General features: G+C 35.5%; 1 protein-coding gene across 1 annotated transcript; it reads left to right on the plus strand.

Annotated features, from left to right (window-relative positions):
- Window positions 1–2681: 2681 nt before the first annotated feature.
- LOC21393570 (QWRF motif-containing protein 2) lies at window positions 2682–8159 on the plus strand. Its single transcript, XM_024171597.1, has 6 exons — window positions 2682–4431; window positions 5697–5816; window positions 6228–6344; window positions 6500–6589; window positions 7179–7286; window positions 7785–8159. Exons 1-6 carry the CDS (start codon window positions 3001–3003, stop codon window positions 7839–7841), a joined length of 1923 nt encoding a protein of 640 aa, XP_024027365.1. The 5' UTR covers window positions 2682–3000; the 3' UTR covers window positions 7842–8159.
- Window positions 8160–17888: the final 9729 nt, after the last annotated feature.

Consider the following 17888-nt stretch of genomic DNA (forward strand, 5'->3'; position numbering starts at 1 on the left):
TAGATTAGAGTAGAAGTAAAACCTAACTTTAGAGTGGATTGTAATCCAGAGAGAGAGAGAGAGAGAGAGAGAGAGAGAAACACCCAAGGAATAGGAGAAGTTGAAGCTAAATAAACTCTTCTTTTTTGCCAACAAGGAAGGTTAACAATTTGCACGTAAATTTCTTTCTAACGAACGGATAATGAAAACCACACGAGGGTAGCAGATTGCTGAGGAGTTGATGACTCTTGTTGATTGACATGAAAGGCTTTTGTTAAAACAGAAAAATGATGATTAATTATGCATATTAGTGATATAATGTCGGGTTTGGTGTGAGAGCCGGTGGGGTTAATTATTATGACATATAATTGTGGGAGAGAAAAAAGGGAATAAGAATGTCTTTAGATTAACTTAAAGAGATTAATGGAGTTATTAAAACTCAAAGGAGGAAATAATAGTTGATTTTCACTTTTGGAAGATTCATTTGCAAGGTTCGTTGGAGCTTTGGCTATTGCTGACGCTAATGACTTTGCTAAGTTAATTATTAGTGACTTCATTCCTTTTTATCCTTTTCTGACCCTCATAAACAACTTACTAAAGATTCCATAAAGAAAGAACAACTACGATCATGCCTTTTATCAAAAGCAATTAATCACACATAACCACCAATAAACTCCACCACTTGGCCCTTTAAACTTTAAAGAGTGACGAGAGAATTGAAACATACTTTAGCTCCTCTATTTATGCCACAATAATTTCCTCAAAAAGGAAAAAAAAATCTTAAAATGTTATATTTGTGTGGAGATTGCGTGAAGAAAACAATATTTTTCTTTATCTAAAAAAAAAAAAACCTCTTGGATTATTTCCTTTACATATATGATTAAATACCAATCATATTTAATGTCTCAAATATTAATACTCGAGCATATGTACATTTTTTAAAAAACTATTTGCAAATTCATGGCGTTTTCAGGTTATAACATTACTGCTTTTACATCTTGTTTTTTTTTTTTTTTTTTTTTAACTCTTCACCCCTTTAAATATAGACCCCACGAAGTTTTTAAAAGGTTGCATTTACTTTTTACACCTCTATTATTCTATGAAATAATTACTCCTAATTATTTCCACAATATTATTAATTTTTCAACACTTCATTTTTCTTTCACACTCTCCATCTTATTTTAATTTTGTAAAGTGATTTGGTGAATTATAACCAAAAAGCATTTGAGAAAAATTGTTCAAAACATCAATGCAAGAATAGATATGAAGACAAATCTTGTAAATTTCTTCTTCAAATTCTAAATTTTCTATTTTAAGTTTCATCTTCAAGATTTAATATCAAAGATTAAAAGGCTTTAACGATATTTCATTCGTATATCTTGAATTTGATAGTTTTTGGGATAATCTAAGCTTAAACACTCAAATAAATAACTAGTAATACAATAAATTATTTTTTAGACAAATCGATTTTTGTTATCACCATAACAATAATTAGTTAATCCCAAGAGTAATAAGTCAACTCCCTAGTTAAAACATTAAGGAAACCAAAGGAACTTTTGGGACTATAAAATACACAATCAAAATAAATACTACTGTTACTACATAAACAAGCAAATATAATATGGGTTAATCTTACAAATAGTTCATAAGGTTTACTCTCAATTTTATTTTAAGTTTTGAATTCTAAAACATCTCACAATTAGTCTTTAAAAATTTTACTCAGTTTCAGTACTGCTCATTCTGTTAACTAAGTGTTAAATATTTGACCGAATTTGTGAAAATTAGATACCAAAGTTGAAAACAATTTAAAGTCTAAAAACCAAAACAATAAATAAGAATAAAAATTAATTTCCACATGTAATTCTAAAATTTTAATTGTTTCTAATTTTAGTCTATATTTTACATAGATGCCATCAAATTTTAAAACCTAGTTAATAAAAAAATTGAAACTGAAACAAAATAAAACATCAAGATTAATTGTGTGACTAAAAAAATCAGAAGTAAAATGAGATTGAATATAAATTTCAGAGACTATTTATAAAATTAACTCTATATTTTTCTTTAAATTAAAAAAAAATGACATATAGATTCCTTAAAATATACATGAATATACATGTGTATTTCTTAGAATAAAGAAGCAAATAAAATCAGTGCTCACAGGCTCTTATTTGGTCCGACTTTTTGGACCCAAAGTATTTAGAACGAACATGATTATATTTTGTTTTTTAATTTGCATTGAAAAAGAGGAAATCTTTTTTAAATACAGAATTCCGCTGTCGTTTACGTAACGTCTCTCCGAAGATTTCACACGCATCCACACAATTATCCCACGATTCTAAATCCAACCTCAGCATTACTTTTTCTTTTTCTTTTTTTCTTTTTTCTTTTTTTCCTCTCCCAAACACGTCGGCATTACTCTTGACTAACCAGTATCTTTCCCTCCTTTTTTTTTTTCCTTTTTTTTTTCGCTCATAAATCCTTTCCTTGGCATTTGGCAACATTCTTTGTCGCGTGCAAACCGAGCCCACTTTTATTTTACCAAAATACCCTCCCTCACTCTCGTTAGTCGCGAGTATTCATACCACCACGGACAATCCGGCGCGTAACAAATTTTCGTATTTATTTTATTTTATAATTATATTATTTTTATATAGAAATTTAGATATAGTTATGCCGAAAAATACGACAGTTATACACTCAAATAACGCCTAAACAAACTTCCCTCTCCCCTAACTTCTCCTCACTCACAGCACTCAGCTGGCCCCCCCACTACCTTTTCCTCTTTTCTCTCTCTCTCTTCCTCGCCGTCGGCGTAACGGTCATATTTCTGATGATTTCGTTATTAATTTCTCTTAAATCCCACCAATAAATAGGAAAAAGGGTCTACGCGCTTCCTCTTCTTTTCTGTGTCTCTCTCCCTTCTGTCAATTTCTCTCTTTTTTATCTCTGGTTTTCTAGACTGTGTTTTGCTGATTTGGGTTGAGCTTTTTGGAAAATGAGATTTGTGAGAAGAATTTCTGAATGATTTCAATGGTGGCCGCCTTCCGTACGACGCTAAACCCTAAAACTCCTTCCCAAGGAGGAGGAGGAGGAGGGAAACCTCAAAATCCGACTAGGCCTCCTCTGCTTCCGTCGGAACCCGACAATGCTCTCCCTCCTCGCCGGTCGAAATCAAGGGAGGTCACTTCACGGTATATGAGCTCATCGACTTCGTCTTTGACTTCGACAACTTCCTCTTCTTCCTCGTCTTCCAATTCCAGGCGATGTCCGTCGCCGTTGGTTTCGAGGACGGCGCCTTCGACGCCTGCGATGACTCCGAAGCCGTCGCCGACTCCGGCTGTGAAGCGTTCTCAATCCGTGGAGAGGCGGCGGATGGCGACTCCTCGTCCGAGTTCTTTGGATTTGCGGAATTGGAGCGGAGCCGGCGGCGGAGGAGGAGGTGAGCTTTCCGCTGCGCAGAAGCTTCTGTTTGCTTCAACAAGGAGCTTATCGGTTTCGTTTCAAGGTGAGTCGTTCTCGTACCAGGTTAGCAAGGCGAAGCCGGCGCCGTCTCCTAGCGTGAGGAGAGGTACAACGCCGGAGAGGAGGAAGGTGGCGGCCGGGACGCCGACTCCGGCGAGAGGAGATCAGAGCGAGAACTTGAAGCCGACCGAGCAGCAACGGTGGCCGGCGAGGTTGCGGCAATCAAATTGCGTTAATAGGAGCTTGGATTACAACGATGAGAAGAGGAGCGGGAGTGGATCTGGTGGAAATGTGGTCAGGGCGTTGCAAAACTCCATGGAGAGCAATGCGAAATTTCTGAAAGCTCCTGAGCCTGTTGTTGAGGTCACTTCGGCAATTGGATCTGAATCACAGTCTGATCATGTGGCTTCTTCTGATTCTGAAAGTGTGTCTTCTGGTAGTACTACTCCAGGAGCACACGACGGCGTCGGTCAGGGTCAGCGAGGGACTCGAGGGTTCGTGGTGCCTGCAAGGTTTTGGCAAGAAACTAAGAACAGGTTACAGCGACCAACCGAGTCGGGCCATCCGATTTCTAGGACTCCTGCGGCGGTGAAAGCTTTGGCAGTTTCTAAGCTCGTACCGCCAAGGAAATCAATTGATAGTCCTGTTTCATCTCCTCGAGTTGTTAACAGCAAAGGGCAGTCGTCTCCTATTAGAGGCGAATTTCGGCCTGCATCACCGAGCAGGGCGGTGACATCGGTGGCGTCTTCTCCGTTGAGAGGAATGAGCCCATCTCGAGTGAGGAGTTTAGTTCCGGGCACTCCGAGGAGTAACTTGAACACGGTACCGTCAATTTTGAGTTTTGCGGCGGATATCAGAAGAGGAAAGGCAGGGGAGAACAAGATACTAGACGCACACGTATTGAGGTTATTGTATAATCGTCTCTTGCAATGGCAATTTGTAAATGCTAGGGCTGATGCTGCGAACTCGGCACAGAAACTTAATGCAGAGGTGCGGCTCTTGAACTTAATCCTCTTCGCAATGTTTATACAGCTGAATTTTTTTGCTAATTTTTATTTAATAAAACGAAGTTCTGTTGGCTTTGTTTTTGTTTTTATTAAATTGTTAAGAGGCTATAGGCATAATAGATAAAATTATAAGCCAATTTCTACTATAAACATAATAGTAAATTGTTAATTCTTAACTTGATGGTTCATGTCGATATCCTGTGAAGTTGGATGTTGTATGGTTCAGATATGGAAAATGAGTTTTTCCCAATTTTTTCAGAGATTTATTTCGACAAGTATACTATTTTCCCATATTATGTTTGCATTGGAAACCCTTAGTTGGTTAATTATAAAATGGCATTGTTGCAAGCAAAGTCACGCTTTTGGTACTGGTGAGGTGGGGAATTCTAAGCTGCTTGTTGCTGACATTCTCTCTGTACATTCTGCTACTTTATGTGGCATTTAATGGGTGGAAAGTAGAGAACTGTTGAAACATGCTGTTTTCTATCTTCTTAGGCGGTACCCTAGTTAGAAATGTCCTAGAAGAAGAGTTTTGAGTTTAATTGTGGTGGCACAAAAGATTAGGAAATCTTTGCAGCAAATTTGATGCCTTTGGGCTTTTTTGGATTTTCCGTATTAAAAATGGGGAAGATTCTTTCTGGGTGATAACAAAAAAGGTTAAGAGCTTGTTTGTTGGCCGTTTGTAGTGTGGATGGCATTAGCATTGTCGGTTGCTTACCGCTTCTCTAGGCTCATTTAGACACATTTTGGCTATGGTGCAAGTTATTGACAAGGAACTCAGAAAGGATGTTCACAGCATAGAGAACATTAGGGAGAGGATTTGACCGTCCATATTTTAATTGTATAGGTTGGGTGGATAGATGTGGGGATTTCTTTAAGAAGAAAATTTTCAACTAGGGTCTTTAACACCTAGTTTGTGTATTGGTCAATTGTTTTTCAAAAGGTGTTTATAAGAAAGTGTATTATCGAAACTGAGGATCTTGCCTTCTACCACCGTGGCTTGATGAGCTATCATCAATAGGGGTTCACTTGCTTGACATGGAACTTCTTTACGGAGATTTGCACACTAACATATTTACAGTCTGATTATTAGAGGAGCCGGTAGAAGGAAATCAAGCGAATTTAACCTAAATTTAACAATCAATATATTTGATAATATATGTAGCAAGAAAGAACCATCTGATTCATGTTTTATATTACGTATCATTTAAGCGGAAACAACTTGCTTAAATTTCTTTTTTCTATCAGAGAAGCCTTTACAATGCTTGGGTCACAATTGCAAAAATCCGTGAATCTGTTAGAGCAAAACAAACTGAATTACAACTGATGAGGCAAACTCTGAAGCTAATTTCGGTCCTCAAGGAGCAGGTAAGACTTTTTGTTAAATTCTGCCTCTCTCACTTATTGAGGTCCGTCTTGATTTTTCCTGATCTTCTAATAGTTGAAGGCGCTTTTATTTTTATTTTTATTTTTATTTTTTGGTAAAACGATTCTGAAGTCCTTTGCTTCTATCCCTGATATCTTCAATTTAGCATTGAACTTCATTAGTCCTTTTAGGACAGGATCTCTCCCTTTTTTTTTTCCCCCGATTGTTGAGAGCCTGAATTTTTCTTTTTTGGTCCATATAATTATTTTTCTTTTTGGCAATCAGATTGAAAGTCTTTTGTACTTACAGTAAAAATTCAATTATTTCTCTCAATTAAGCATAAAGATAAATAGGTTTTTATGGTTGATAGAATGTCTTGCCTTAACTCTTATTGTATATTGTGATGATTATAGATGGTATATTTGGAAGAGTGGTCTCTTTTGGATCGGGATTATACTGGTTCTTTGTCAGGAGCCATTGAAGCTTTGAGGGCTAGCACTCTCCGCCTTCCGGTTATTGGTGGGGCTAAGGTGTGTGTTATTTCTTCTCAACTTTTTCCTTTCTACCTCCCTTACTGCTTTTTTTCTTTTTTCCTCTTTTAGGCAGTTCCCCATTATCGGGGATATTCGTTGCCCAATAAGCTACCGTAGTATGGGTTATTAGTTCTTCCTTTTCGTTTCTACAGGTAGAGATCCAGAATGTACAGGATGCTATTTGTTCGGCAGTTGATGTGATGCAGGCGATGGCATCATCAATATGCTTATTGTTACCAAAGGTGATTCTCTTTCGCTATAGGTGCATAGGATAATAGCATAGGATAATACTTGATAGGTATATAAGTACTTATACCTATGTAATGTATGTAAATAATGTACATGCACACATAGGCATATAATCAATTTTTCCTTTTGGTGTTTCCTCTTGAATGTGACGCGTTATATAGTTCTAGGACAAAGTGATAGGGAAAAGGGATACCTTTCAAATATATCTTTTGAGCTCCTTATGCTAATTTTTTAGAATATTGCCCTTATAGTCTGTCAAAACTGATGGTCTCTTTTTTCTTTCTTTCCCATTTTATGGTTTATCTTTGTTTAATTTGATTCGACTATTTCTTCCTTTTTTTCATGCAAATTGTGTTTAAACCGTGGAGGTTGCCTTACTGCCAATTGGTTTGTTCCAACTATCACGTAATGTTTTGCAATTTCTAAAGTTACTTTTGCTTATAATTACTCACTTCTCATTAATCAAATCAGAATATGAATATTTGTAAATCCTAAACTGTAAATCCTCTTTGGACGTAGGGTAGTCGTATATTATGCTAATGAAAATTTAGCAACTCATCTGGTACCATTTCTTGTTGATAGGTTGGGGAAGTCAACTCTCTGGTGGGTGAACTTTCAAATGTAACAGCAAAGGAGCATGCTATGCTTGGTCAGTGCAAAAATCTTTTATCAACGGTTGCAGCTTTGCAGGTGACTGTTCCATTCTCACGCACTGTAAAGTAAATCTCATTTTAGGCGCATAAGTTATCTTACTTTTTTTAGGTAAGATTAAAATTATGGGACTCTACTCTGATCTCCCCTTTTAGAGCTGTGTGCTCATAGGATGATCATCATAGTCATCCACATTTTAAAAAGAAAATTAAATTAATTATTTCCATACGAATCCCATTTATAATCGGCTAGTCACAAAGTCATAATTAAACATTCAAATTCCAATTAAATGGGAAGAAATAAATTTAGGGCCTCGTTCGTTTTACCGTTCGAATCATAACTCAATTTTTTTGTTACAGTATTTTCTCTCATAAAAATTTAAATTTAAGTTTTTTGTGCTACGATGTTTTCTCTCACACAAGTTCACTTTTCAACTCAAGTTCTCAAACTTGAATCAACAAAACAAACGAGGCTTTAATTTATTCCTACGCTTTTTTTTTTTACTTTATAACATGTACATTGCGAATTTATAACCAGGTGAAGGAAGGCAGCCTCAGAACACATCTTTTACAACTAAAAAGTGTGCAAACCTGACTGCCAAAGTGTAAAGCTCACATCATATGACTGCTCACATTCGAAAGCTAACAACAATCCAATGGATTTTTTTTTTTTTTTTTTTTTTGGTTTCTTTTGTGGGATTTGTGAAACCATGGTTATAAATAAGGGAAATTAGACGGTTTGGTTTATAGTAGCATAAGAGTGCTCTGTTTTGTTTTTTGTGGGATGAATGAAATTAAAAATGTCCGATGTATTTTAGTTGTCAATATCAAATTAGATTTCATACATGTACTTTGGTCATAGAACAGAGGGGAATGTATATGTAAATATCTGCAGTGATATATCTTTAAATTCTCTCTGAGTCAACCTTATATCGATTTAGATTCAAGTTTTTATCTGTTCTCGTGGATAGCTCCCAATAGAAATAAAAGATTGGAAAATTTAAGTACTCCGCGTTTTAGTGTAATTATTTTTTAATAACCTGTATTTTTTGTAATTTTGAATGATGTGTAATTGTTTTTTTAATAACTTGTGTTTTTTGTAATTTTGAATTGGTACACTGACATTTTAAGGAATCATTCTTTAGTTTTGTGTCCGTTTGGTTGGAAGATTCGTTCTCTGATTCGAATCATGGTTCATAGTTCGTTACAGTATTTTTTCTCACAAAAAACACACGTAAATAAAAAATGGTTCTAATCTATAAATCAAACGGGTTTTTTTGGGATTTCAAATTGTCATATCTATTCTCATGCTTAATTTTTCAAAAATTTATATATTTTTAATCTGTTTAGAAAAAAATAAATTCTTGACAAATTAACTATAAGGGTAGAAATGATATTTTACGTCTTAAAAAAGGCCACAAGATACTAAAAAATGATTTCTTAAAAAGTTAAACACCGATTCAAAATTATCAAAAATACAAGATATTAAAAAATAATTATGTTAAAACACTTACAAGATATTAAAAAATAATTATGTTAAAAACACTGAGAATCGATATGAAATTTTCCCTAAAAAGTTTGTAGGCTCTTCCCCTGGCCTTGGCTATGTATTTTTCTACAAATAAGTGCTACTGGTTTCATTCGTTGGTATTGCTTGGTGAAAATTCCGTGATTATTTATGCGACCTTAAACATTGTATATAAGTGTTATATGTGAAAGGATAATGTTTAAGGATAATAAAAAAAAAAAAAAAGATGTTCGTAATGAATTTAATTAAAGCTCAAAATCTTTAATTAAAACTTTATTAATACATGTCATTCTCATTTAGAATGGAACAGTGTTATCCACACTGTTAATATGGTGAGATATTAAATAAGTGTATTTCGCATAATGAGATTATGTGGAACATAGACACAGACACAATATGAATTTCTAATCATTTCTGTTAAGTTTAGAAATTCTAAGTGAATCTATCGACGGTCATATATAGAATGATCTTAATCCTGAGTTCTTAACAAACTCCTATTTATGGATTTGTGTCTTTTGATTTACTCAATACGGATTCTGAGATCCTGAATCATATTCCATGTATTTTGGAGACATAATGAAGTAGGTAGCTGATTAACGCCCAAAAGTGATATTTACAAGCGGTCAATTGTAGCACAGAAGGACGGTCGTATCCACAGAGAGATAATAAAATAACAAGAATGATTAACAGAATAAGAGCGTTAGAGAAAAGTGAATTAAAGAAAAATGAGAGTTTTTGAGATTTTTGTTGCAAATAAAATAAAAAGGAGAAAATCTGTATGAAGAAAACGGTAAGGTGTCGAGAATCCCTAATGCTTCGTTCACCAATTCAAGTTTTGATTCACAAAATAAAATAATCGAATAAATTAAATCTCTATGTTGGCTCAGAAAATATTATTATTACAAGTTATCTAAAATCGACAATATATCAATCTGACAATATTGCAGTAAAAGACAATTTATAAAATAATTTGAATAACAAAACATTGTGTGACATAATTACATAAGAAAAGCGTGACTGAACTTATATAAAAATTGGCACACAATATTTTGAAAAGTAATAGAAAAATAGATGAGATTTAATTTATTCAGATGTTAAACTTTACAGCACAAGGAATCAAAACCCCAAATTGAGTCGCTCAACAAAAGTTCATCTCTAACCTCACCAAGAAAACTCTAGCCTATCTTGCAAAACATTCTCACAAGTTCTAGAGAGAAAATATGAGACTGACAGCAAGACGACAGAAAACTGAATATTTAAAGCTTTTCAAAACCTTAGGCCAACCCCTCTATTTATAGTGTTCAGAGGTTGCCTGTCAAATAAGGAAATAAATTGTAAAACTAGAAAATTACAAAAGAAAAGGAAACAAAATAAAATTACACATAAATTAGGAGAAATCACATATTTGATTTGCGGAAGAAATCTGGTAATTTCCTCTGATTTTTGGGGAAGGAATTCAGATTCAGCACCAAATGGGACACGTGTCGCAACGTGATTGGAAGTGAGGAGGAAACGTGCCACGTGTCACATGCGGATTGGTTGGCGTGTGCTGGCGCGGTCAGAATGGAGGACCTGCGTTGGACAGGTGGCGCACGCGGAGAGGGCAGCAGGTGTACTGCTGTCGTGCGAGACCCACGCAGATTGAAGCTCGGACGCGCGCTAACGGCTGCGTGGAAGGAACGCGCCCTGTAAGGTGCGGCGTGCTGGTGACGCGCGAGGCGTGAGATGGTGGGAAGAAAAGGGCGCGGATTCCTGCGCTGAGTGGTGGGGCCCACGAGCTGATGTTGGCTCGGCTAAGCTGCTCGGCTCTCTCTCTCTCTGGTCGGCTCGGCTAAAAAGCATGGCTTGGCTGGTTGAAACTTGAAAACATGGCTTTCATGGCTTATTTTTGTGTAGCTTTTTACACTACTTTTTATCTGTAAATAATTAAGCAAAAACTAGACAAATTCCAATTAAAAATATTATGAATAAAAATGATGGAATTGTTCAATTAAAGCTTAAATATTTTAATATTATGTAAATCAAAAGCAGTATTCAATGTGCATTTTCATGCACTAATCAGTAGCCAGGAATGTTATTATACGAGATGGAATTCATTCCTTCTTGAGAAAGAAGCAGATAAATAATTCTCTTGAGTGTTGATTCGGTACTTGGATTAGTGAGAGCGCTCTGGTTCATGAATGTGTTTTATGAATCACTATCCATTAGAGAATCAATGGTACTTAAGGATGAAGATATAATTAGAGAGGTTAACGGATTTTACCTAGCTCTAATTATGAATTATTTATGGAAGATTGATCTATATGCAGTAACTATATCAAATGGACACTTCATAGTTCAGAAGTAATTTATATCTATAATTTTGAGAGTGCAATTCCAAGTTTATAGTGGAGTAACTATTGTAATTAATAGAATTAATTAATTAATTAAAGTGTTTAATTAATTATTAATTTTATTGAAGCTCGGGATTATAGGTCCATTAGTCCCCGCGCCGTCCTAGTAATTCTACCAGACACAAAGGGCAAATTAAGAATTTTAGAATTACAAAATTCTAAAATTAAACACTAAAAAATAATTAATTGAGAATTAATTATTATTTAAATAATGTGATTATTTAAAGTTGAATTTGAATTATGAACACAATTTAAATTTATCCTTTTAAACTTATTTGATAAGTTATTCAATTTATAATTCAAATTAATTTAAGTTTGACTTAAATTGGAATTTGAATTTGAGTCAAAATTGGATTACAGGATAAGTGATAATTTTCTCTTCCTTCCTTATCTAAAATTGGCGCCACACAAAGGGATGAGATCTTCTATAGGTGGCCGGCCATACTAGGATAAAGGATTGAAAAATTTTGTTCTAAATTCAAATAGGAGATAATTAACAAACTTTATCTTGGAGATAAAGATTGGATTCCTTCTAGGAGTTTAACTTCTACTCTATAAATAAGAGAATGATAGAAAATTGTGAGACACAATTTTTGACCTATATTTTAAAGGGTGGCCGAATTTCTCTATAGAGTGGGAAGGACAAATTTTTCTCCAAAAAAATTCACATTGTGCATGCGTTGGTATTTGCAAAAATTTGAGTGTTTATTCTAACCCGTTTTGTCCCATGTGTGCCCACACACACGTCTTCGTGGATTCTAAGAATTCACGTGGAAGACATTGGTTTTCTAAACACAAGACTTTGGAGCAAGGATTGTTCGTGACCAAAGAACTCAAGTTATCATCCTAATCGGCCACTAGGTATTATTCCTAATTGAGTTCTTAATAAATAAATTAAAGTGATTAATTTATTCGTGTATAAATTGATATAATCTATAGAGTATCTCAAAGGTTTTATTAAAATTTTTGTTATACTTGATCCGCTATCCCCACGCTTCCGCATCCGAATTCGATTCGGAAACCAACACCACCTCCTTCAGGGGGGTCGAGGTCCTACGAGGTACCCACTACTCGGAGTACCCTCCCAAAAGGAAAAAGATGTGTCTGTCAGGTTCGGTTCTTCTTAGTTGGGTTGGGCAGGTTCGACCAGAAATGCTATGCTTACACACAAGACTACCCCTCTTCCCGAAAGCTTCGCGGGGACGACTTTACGACGACGGACGACCGCCCGTAGGGGGTTTACTGCACAAGGCCTCGGAACTCTTCCGGGTCCTTCGGCAAGCAAAACGAGGGTTTCGAATACTCTCGGGCTCGATCGGAGTCCACTAGCCGCGTCTGGTGCGCACTGGTGCACATGCTGGTCGAGCGTCGTGCACGTTAGGTGGTCTGGGCGCGTGCGCGAGGCTCTCTAGGCGCGCGGGCTGGGCGCACGTGGGGCTGTCTATCCAGGGCAGTCTGGGCAGTTTTTTGGCTAGGTGTCCAGGGCTGCATGGGGTGATTTTTTGGGCTTCTTTTAACTCAAAATTAAAACCCTAATCTATCCAAAGCCTAGAATTACAATAATTCTAATCCCGAATAAAAATTACAAATAATTTAATTTGAACGAATTTAATGCGATCCATGAAACCATATAATTGATGACCAAATCCATCATCCATACATTCATCAACATGAATTAAATATAAACACCCATAAATGCAAGTGCCTACCCACACATACATACATAATTAAATATCACATATTTAATATATTAATTTTGATTATCACATAATCGGAGCATAAATTAATATCGTCTATAGACCGCTCTGATACCAATTGTTGGTTTCTGAATCGAATTTGGATGCGGAAGCGTGAGGGTAGCGGATCGTGTATAACAAAACTTTTCACAAAATTTTTGAGATACTCTATAGATTATATTCATTTATGCACGAATAAATTAGTTACATTAAATTATTTAATAAGAACTCAATTAGGAAATATACTTTGTAGCCGATTAGGATGATAACTTGAGTTTGACCATGAACAATCCTTGCTCCAAAGCTTTGTGTTTGGAAAACCAATGTCTTTCACGTCAATTCCTAGAATCCACGAAGAGGTGCGTGTGGGCACACTTGAGACAAAACGGATTAGAATAAACACTCAAATTTTCACACACACTAACACACGCACGATGTGGAATTTTTGGAGAAAAATTTTCCTTCCCACACTAAGAAAATTTCGGCCACACTAAAAAATAGATCAAAAATTGTGTCTCACAATTTTCTATTATTCTCTTATTTATAGAATAGAAGTCAAACTTCTAGAACGAATCCAATATAAAGCTTGTTAATTATCTGCTATTTGAATTTAAAATAAAATCTCCCACTCTCTTATCCTTGATGTGGCCGGCCATCCTCTTGGGATCTTATCCCTGTGTGGTGCCAATTTCATATAGGGAAGGAAGAGAAAATCATCATTTATCCTGTAGTCTAATTTTGACTCAAAATTTAAATTCCAATTTAAGTCAAACTTAAATTAACTTGAATTATAAATTGAACAACTTATCAAATAAGTTTAAAATGATAAATTTAAATTGTGTTCACACTGTGTGTTCAGACTGTGTATTCACACTATGCGGTCTAAAATTTAAATTTAAATTTAAATAATCACATTATTTAAATAATAATTAATTCTCAATTAATTATTTTCGAGTGTTTAATTTTAGAATTCCGTAATTCTAAAAATCCCATTTTACAATTTGTGTCTTGTAGAATTACTAGGAAGACGCGGGGACTAATGGACCTATAATTCTAAGCTCCAATAAAATTAATAATTAATTAAATACTTTAATTAATTAATTAATTCTATTAATTTCAATAGTTACTCCACTATAAACTTAGAATTGTACTCTCAAAATTATAGACATAATTTACTTCTAAACTTTGACGTGTCCATTTGATATAGTCACTGCATATAGATCAATCCTGCATAAATAATTCATAATTAGAGCTAGGTAGAATCCATTAACATCTCTAATTATATCTTCATCCTTGAGTACCATTGATTCTTTAATGGATAGTGATTCACAAAACACATTCATGAACCAAAGCGCTCTTACTAATCTAAGTACTGAATAAACACTTAAGAGAATTATTTATATGCTTCCTTTTTAAGAAGGAATGGATTCCATCTCATATAATAACATTCCCGGCTACCCACTTCATCATGTCTCTAAAATACAAGAAATAGGATTCAGGGTCTCAGAATCTATACTAAGTAAATCAAAAGACACAAATCCATAAATGTGAGTTTGTTAAGAACTTAGGATTAAGATCATTCTATATATGACCATCGGTAGACTCAATTAGAATTTTTATACTTAACGAAAATTATTAGAAATTCATATCGTGTCTGTGTCCCTATTTCACATAATCTCATTATGCATAATACACTCATTCAATATCTCGTCATATTAACAGTGCAGATAACACTGTTCCATTCTAAATGGGAATGACATGTATTAGTAATGTTCTAATCAAAGATTCTGAACTTTAATTAAATTTATTACGAACACCGCTTTTTGATTATTATCTTTAAACATTATCCTCTCGCATACAACACTTATATACAATGTTTAAGGTCACATAAATAATCACAAAATTTTCATTTGATATTCATAAAATATGCACAAATATTATACACATAAAATGATGAATAAACTCTTTTCTTAAATAAATAATAAATATCTTATTATATCTCATGCTTCTAGGACACTATTCTCAACAGGTTCTTCTAGGAGCAGAGTGCAAGTAAAACATAAAATGTATGAAGGCGGTCGATTGCTCCATGTGTTCGAGATAAACAGTGAGTCGACTACACTAGCGGTCATAAGCGGAGAAGGCTTAGATTGCACCTGATAGGTCGAATCCACGAAGATCGAGAGAGATATGGGGCTTGTCCCGAGATTTGAGATTTGTAATTAAAATAAGCGGGGTAAGCAGGAAAGTAAGTGAGTAAATCCTGCTGACTAGTAGAAATCCCAACCAGCCGGAGATATTATCCCAAAATTTGGAAAAAATATCACAGAATAAAATAAGGGGATTTACAGAGATTTTAGGAGATATATATGTAGAAAAGACAAGTCCAGAAGGACATTCTGTAGTCTTATTCTTCAAAACATATTGAATTTATCTCCTCCTCATAGTGAACGTAATTCTTGAACAAAATGGTAAACTCCTATAAATCTTGGTGTTCTTTCTTTCTGATAGTGTTTTGATCTTTTCAAATCGTTTACTAATTCGTTAAAAACCATGCTAATCACCTCTGAACTTGAATTAATTCTTTTGACAAATTTTTACCGTTAACTATTAGTACTGTAAAAAATAAAAAGAAGAATAAAATGTTTGATTAGTGAATCTATAATTTGGTAATTATTACCCCAAGGCTGACCTGCATAAGTGACATATGGGAAGAAAAAAAAAATCATAAAAAATTGCACGGTTTTCACTTTTTACGATTAATATTTTTTTCTTTCAAGTTCGCTAATAGTCTACATCTATGGATGGTGCAAATATTACGTGACCAATAATATATATATATATTTATATTTATATGTGTGTGTGTATGTATGCGCTTGGATATACACGACGAAACTTCAAACCTGCTGAAATTACAACCGAAGAATAGGGAACAAATATATAATGACAATAAAATAATATTTTATTTAACGGTGGTAATTCGTATTAGTGGGTCGTGTTCAGTGCTGAACTTTCGGGTGACGGGCATGCCCGATGCCCGAAAAGTTTTTGGTACGGTGGGCAGTGCCCTCTTGCCGCCCGAAAATGCTTTTCTTCGGGCACGGGCTCGGGTAGCCTGAAAAGAGTAAGCCCCCCGACAGTCCACCGCCGTGGAGAAGCCGTCCCCCACCGTTCGCCGGATTTTTTTTGAATTTTCCGGCAATACCCGAAGCTGGCCGAATCTGCCCGAATTTGTGCCCGAATTGCCCGAATTTTTTGTGACCGTTGCCCGAATTTTGCCTCGTGCCCGAAAAATGCCCAATTTTTTTTTGACCGTGAGCCCGAAAAATGCCCAAATTTTGAAAAAAAGGTCTTTTGCCCGAACCCGAACCCGAATTTTGCCCGAATTTTTGAACCCAACGGTCGAATTTTGTGCCGTTGCCCGAACTGTCTGAAAATTTTGTAGCTGTTGGACCCGAATTTTTGGGGGAAAATTTTTTTTTTTCAACCTAAAAATTTTCCTATAAATACCCCCCCTCCCCCCAACCATTTTCCTCACCCCAAAACTCTCATTCTCTCTCAATTTCTCTTAGTCTCTCTCAAATCTCTTTTAATCTCGCTTAAATCTCTCTCGAATCTCGATCTCTCTTAAGCTCTCTTAAAGCACTCTCAATCTCTCTTATTTTTCATAATGGCTTCTTCTGGTTATGGTGGTGATATTTCCATTGATGTCCAATTCAACATCGAAGAAGGGTAATTTCCTAATGTTTTTCAATCGCATGAATCGCAAACTATGGAAAGAGTTGCTGATCAAACTGCAAATCCGACCCCTGGTGTGATGAGAACATAGCCATCAAAGTCAATCCGGAAGAAAGACAATCAACCTTAAACGTCCATCAAGCCAATTGCATGGCCAACTTGCATATTCCAAGAGGCTTAGATGCAATTTCCAACAAAGGACCAAGTCAAATTGCGGATAAAGAGTTGATTTTATCATAATTCTATCTTTTTAGGTTTAAGTTTCAATTTAAACATTTAAATTCCATCTTAGGCGTTTTTAAGGAAGAAATTAGATTCAAATTCAGATTCCTTCCCTAGGATAAGCTTTAGGCTTGCGTTTATCTTGTTTTTAGGTTTATCTTATTTTAGACTTCTATCTCATTAAAGATAGAATATGACTTTTCAATTTTTAAACCTTTGCAGTTTGTTTTCGGCTATTTAAGGCTGAAAAACGAAATTAATAAGAAGTTTTTTATGTTTATTCACTTTGTGAGATATTCTTCTTAGTTCTTGAAGAACTATTCCGAACTTATCAAGGTTTTCCTTGTGGCGTTCACCCTTGACTTATCAAACGGAATTTCCATACTCGTTTGTGGCGTCTTCACCATACCAAGGTTCTTGCTTCGCTAAGCAACGGGTCGCGGTTTCCATCAATTCTTGAAGATCTTGGATCGTATCTCATATTTGGCTACGGGTTTCGTCACATTGTTGGTGGGGTTCGTATCATGGTGGACGTACTAGAGGTCGGGGACGCAATGGTGGTGGCACAAGTGGCCGTGGAGGAGACGCAAGCGGTAGTGCTAGTGCAAGTGTTGCAAGTTCTAAGAAGAAATGCAAGCGCACCTCAGCAGTTTGGGAGCACTTCAACACATTCGAGGACGTCGACAATAACGGTAACATTAAATACGTAGCTCAATGTAAATATTATGGTGAGAAATTACAAGGTAACACTATTCACGGCACTACACACTTAAGAAGGCACTCTGAAAAGTGTCTTCAAAAGCAAGGAGGCGGAGATCAGCTCCGCCAAACGCAATTATCGTTTGACCGCCAAGCCGGCGGTCTAAGCACGTGAAAATACAATCCGCAAGTTGATCGTATGGAAATGGCACGATTAATAGCCACATTAGATCAACCACTAAGTTTTCCTGAACAAAGAAATTGGCAACATTATATTAAAATTGTACATAATCCTAATGCACAAATTTTTTCTAGAACTACTCTTA

This window comes from Morus notabilis, unplaced genomic scaffold (assembly GCF_000414095.1).
Source record: "Morus notabilis unplaced genomic scaffold, ASM41409v2 Scaffold286, whole genome shotgun sequence".
Taxonomy (NCBI): domain Eukaryota; kingdom Viridiplantae; phylum Streptophyta; class Magnoliopsida; order Rosales; family Moraceae; genus Morus; species Morus notabilis.

Coding starts and splice junctions, on each gene's coding strand:
- LOC21393570 (XM_024171597.1), top strand. CDS start 3,001: ATGATTTCAATGGTGGCCGCCTTCCGTACGACGCTAAACCCTAAAACT. Junction 6,590..7,178: donor TATGCTTATTGTTACCAAAG/GTGATTCTCTTT, acceptor TCTTGTTGATAG/GTTGGGGAAGTCAACTCTCT. Junction 7,287..7,784: donor CAACGGTTGCAGCTTTGCAG/GTGACTGTTCCA, acceptor ATTTATAACCAG/GTGAAGGAAGGCAGCCTCAG.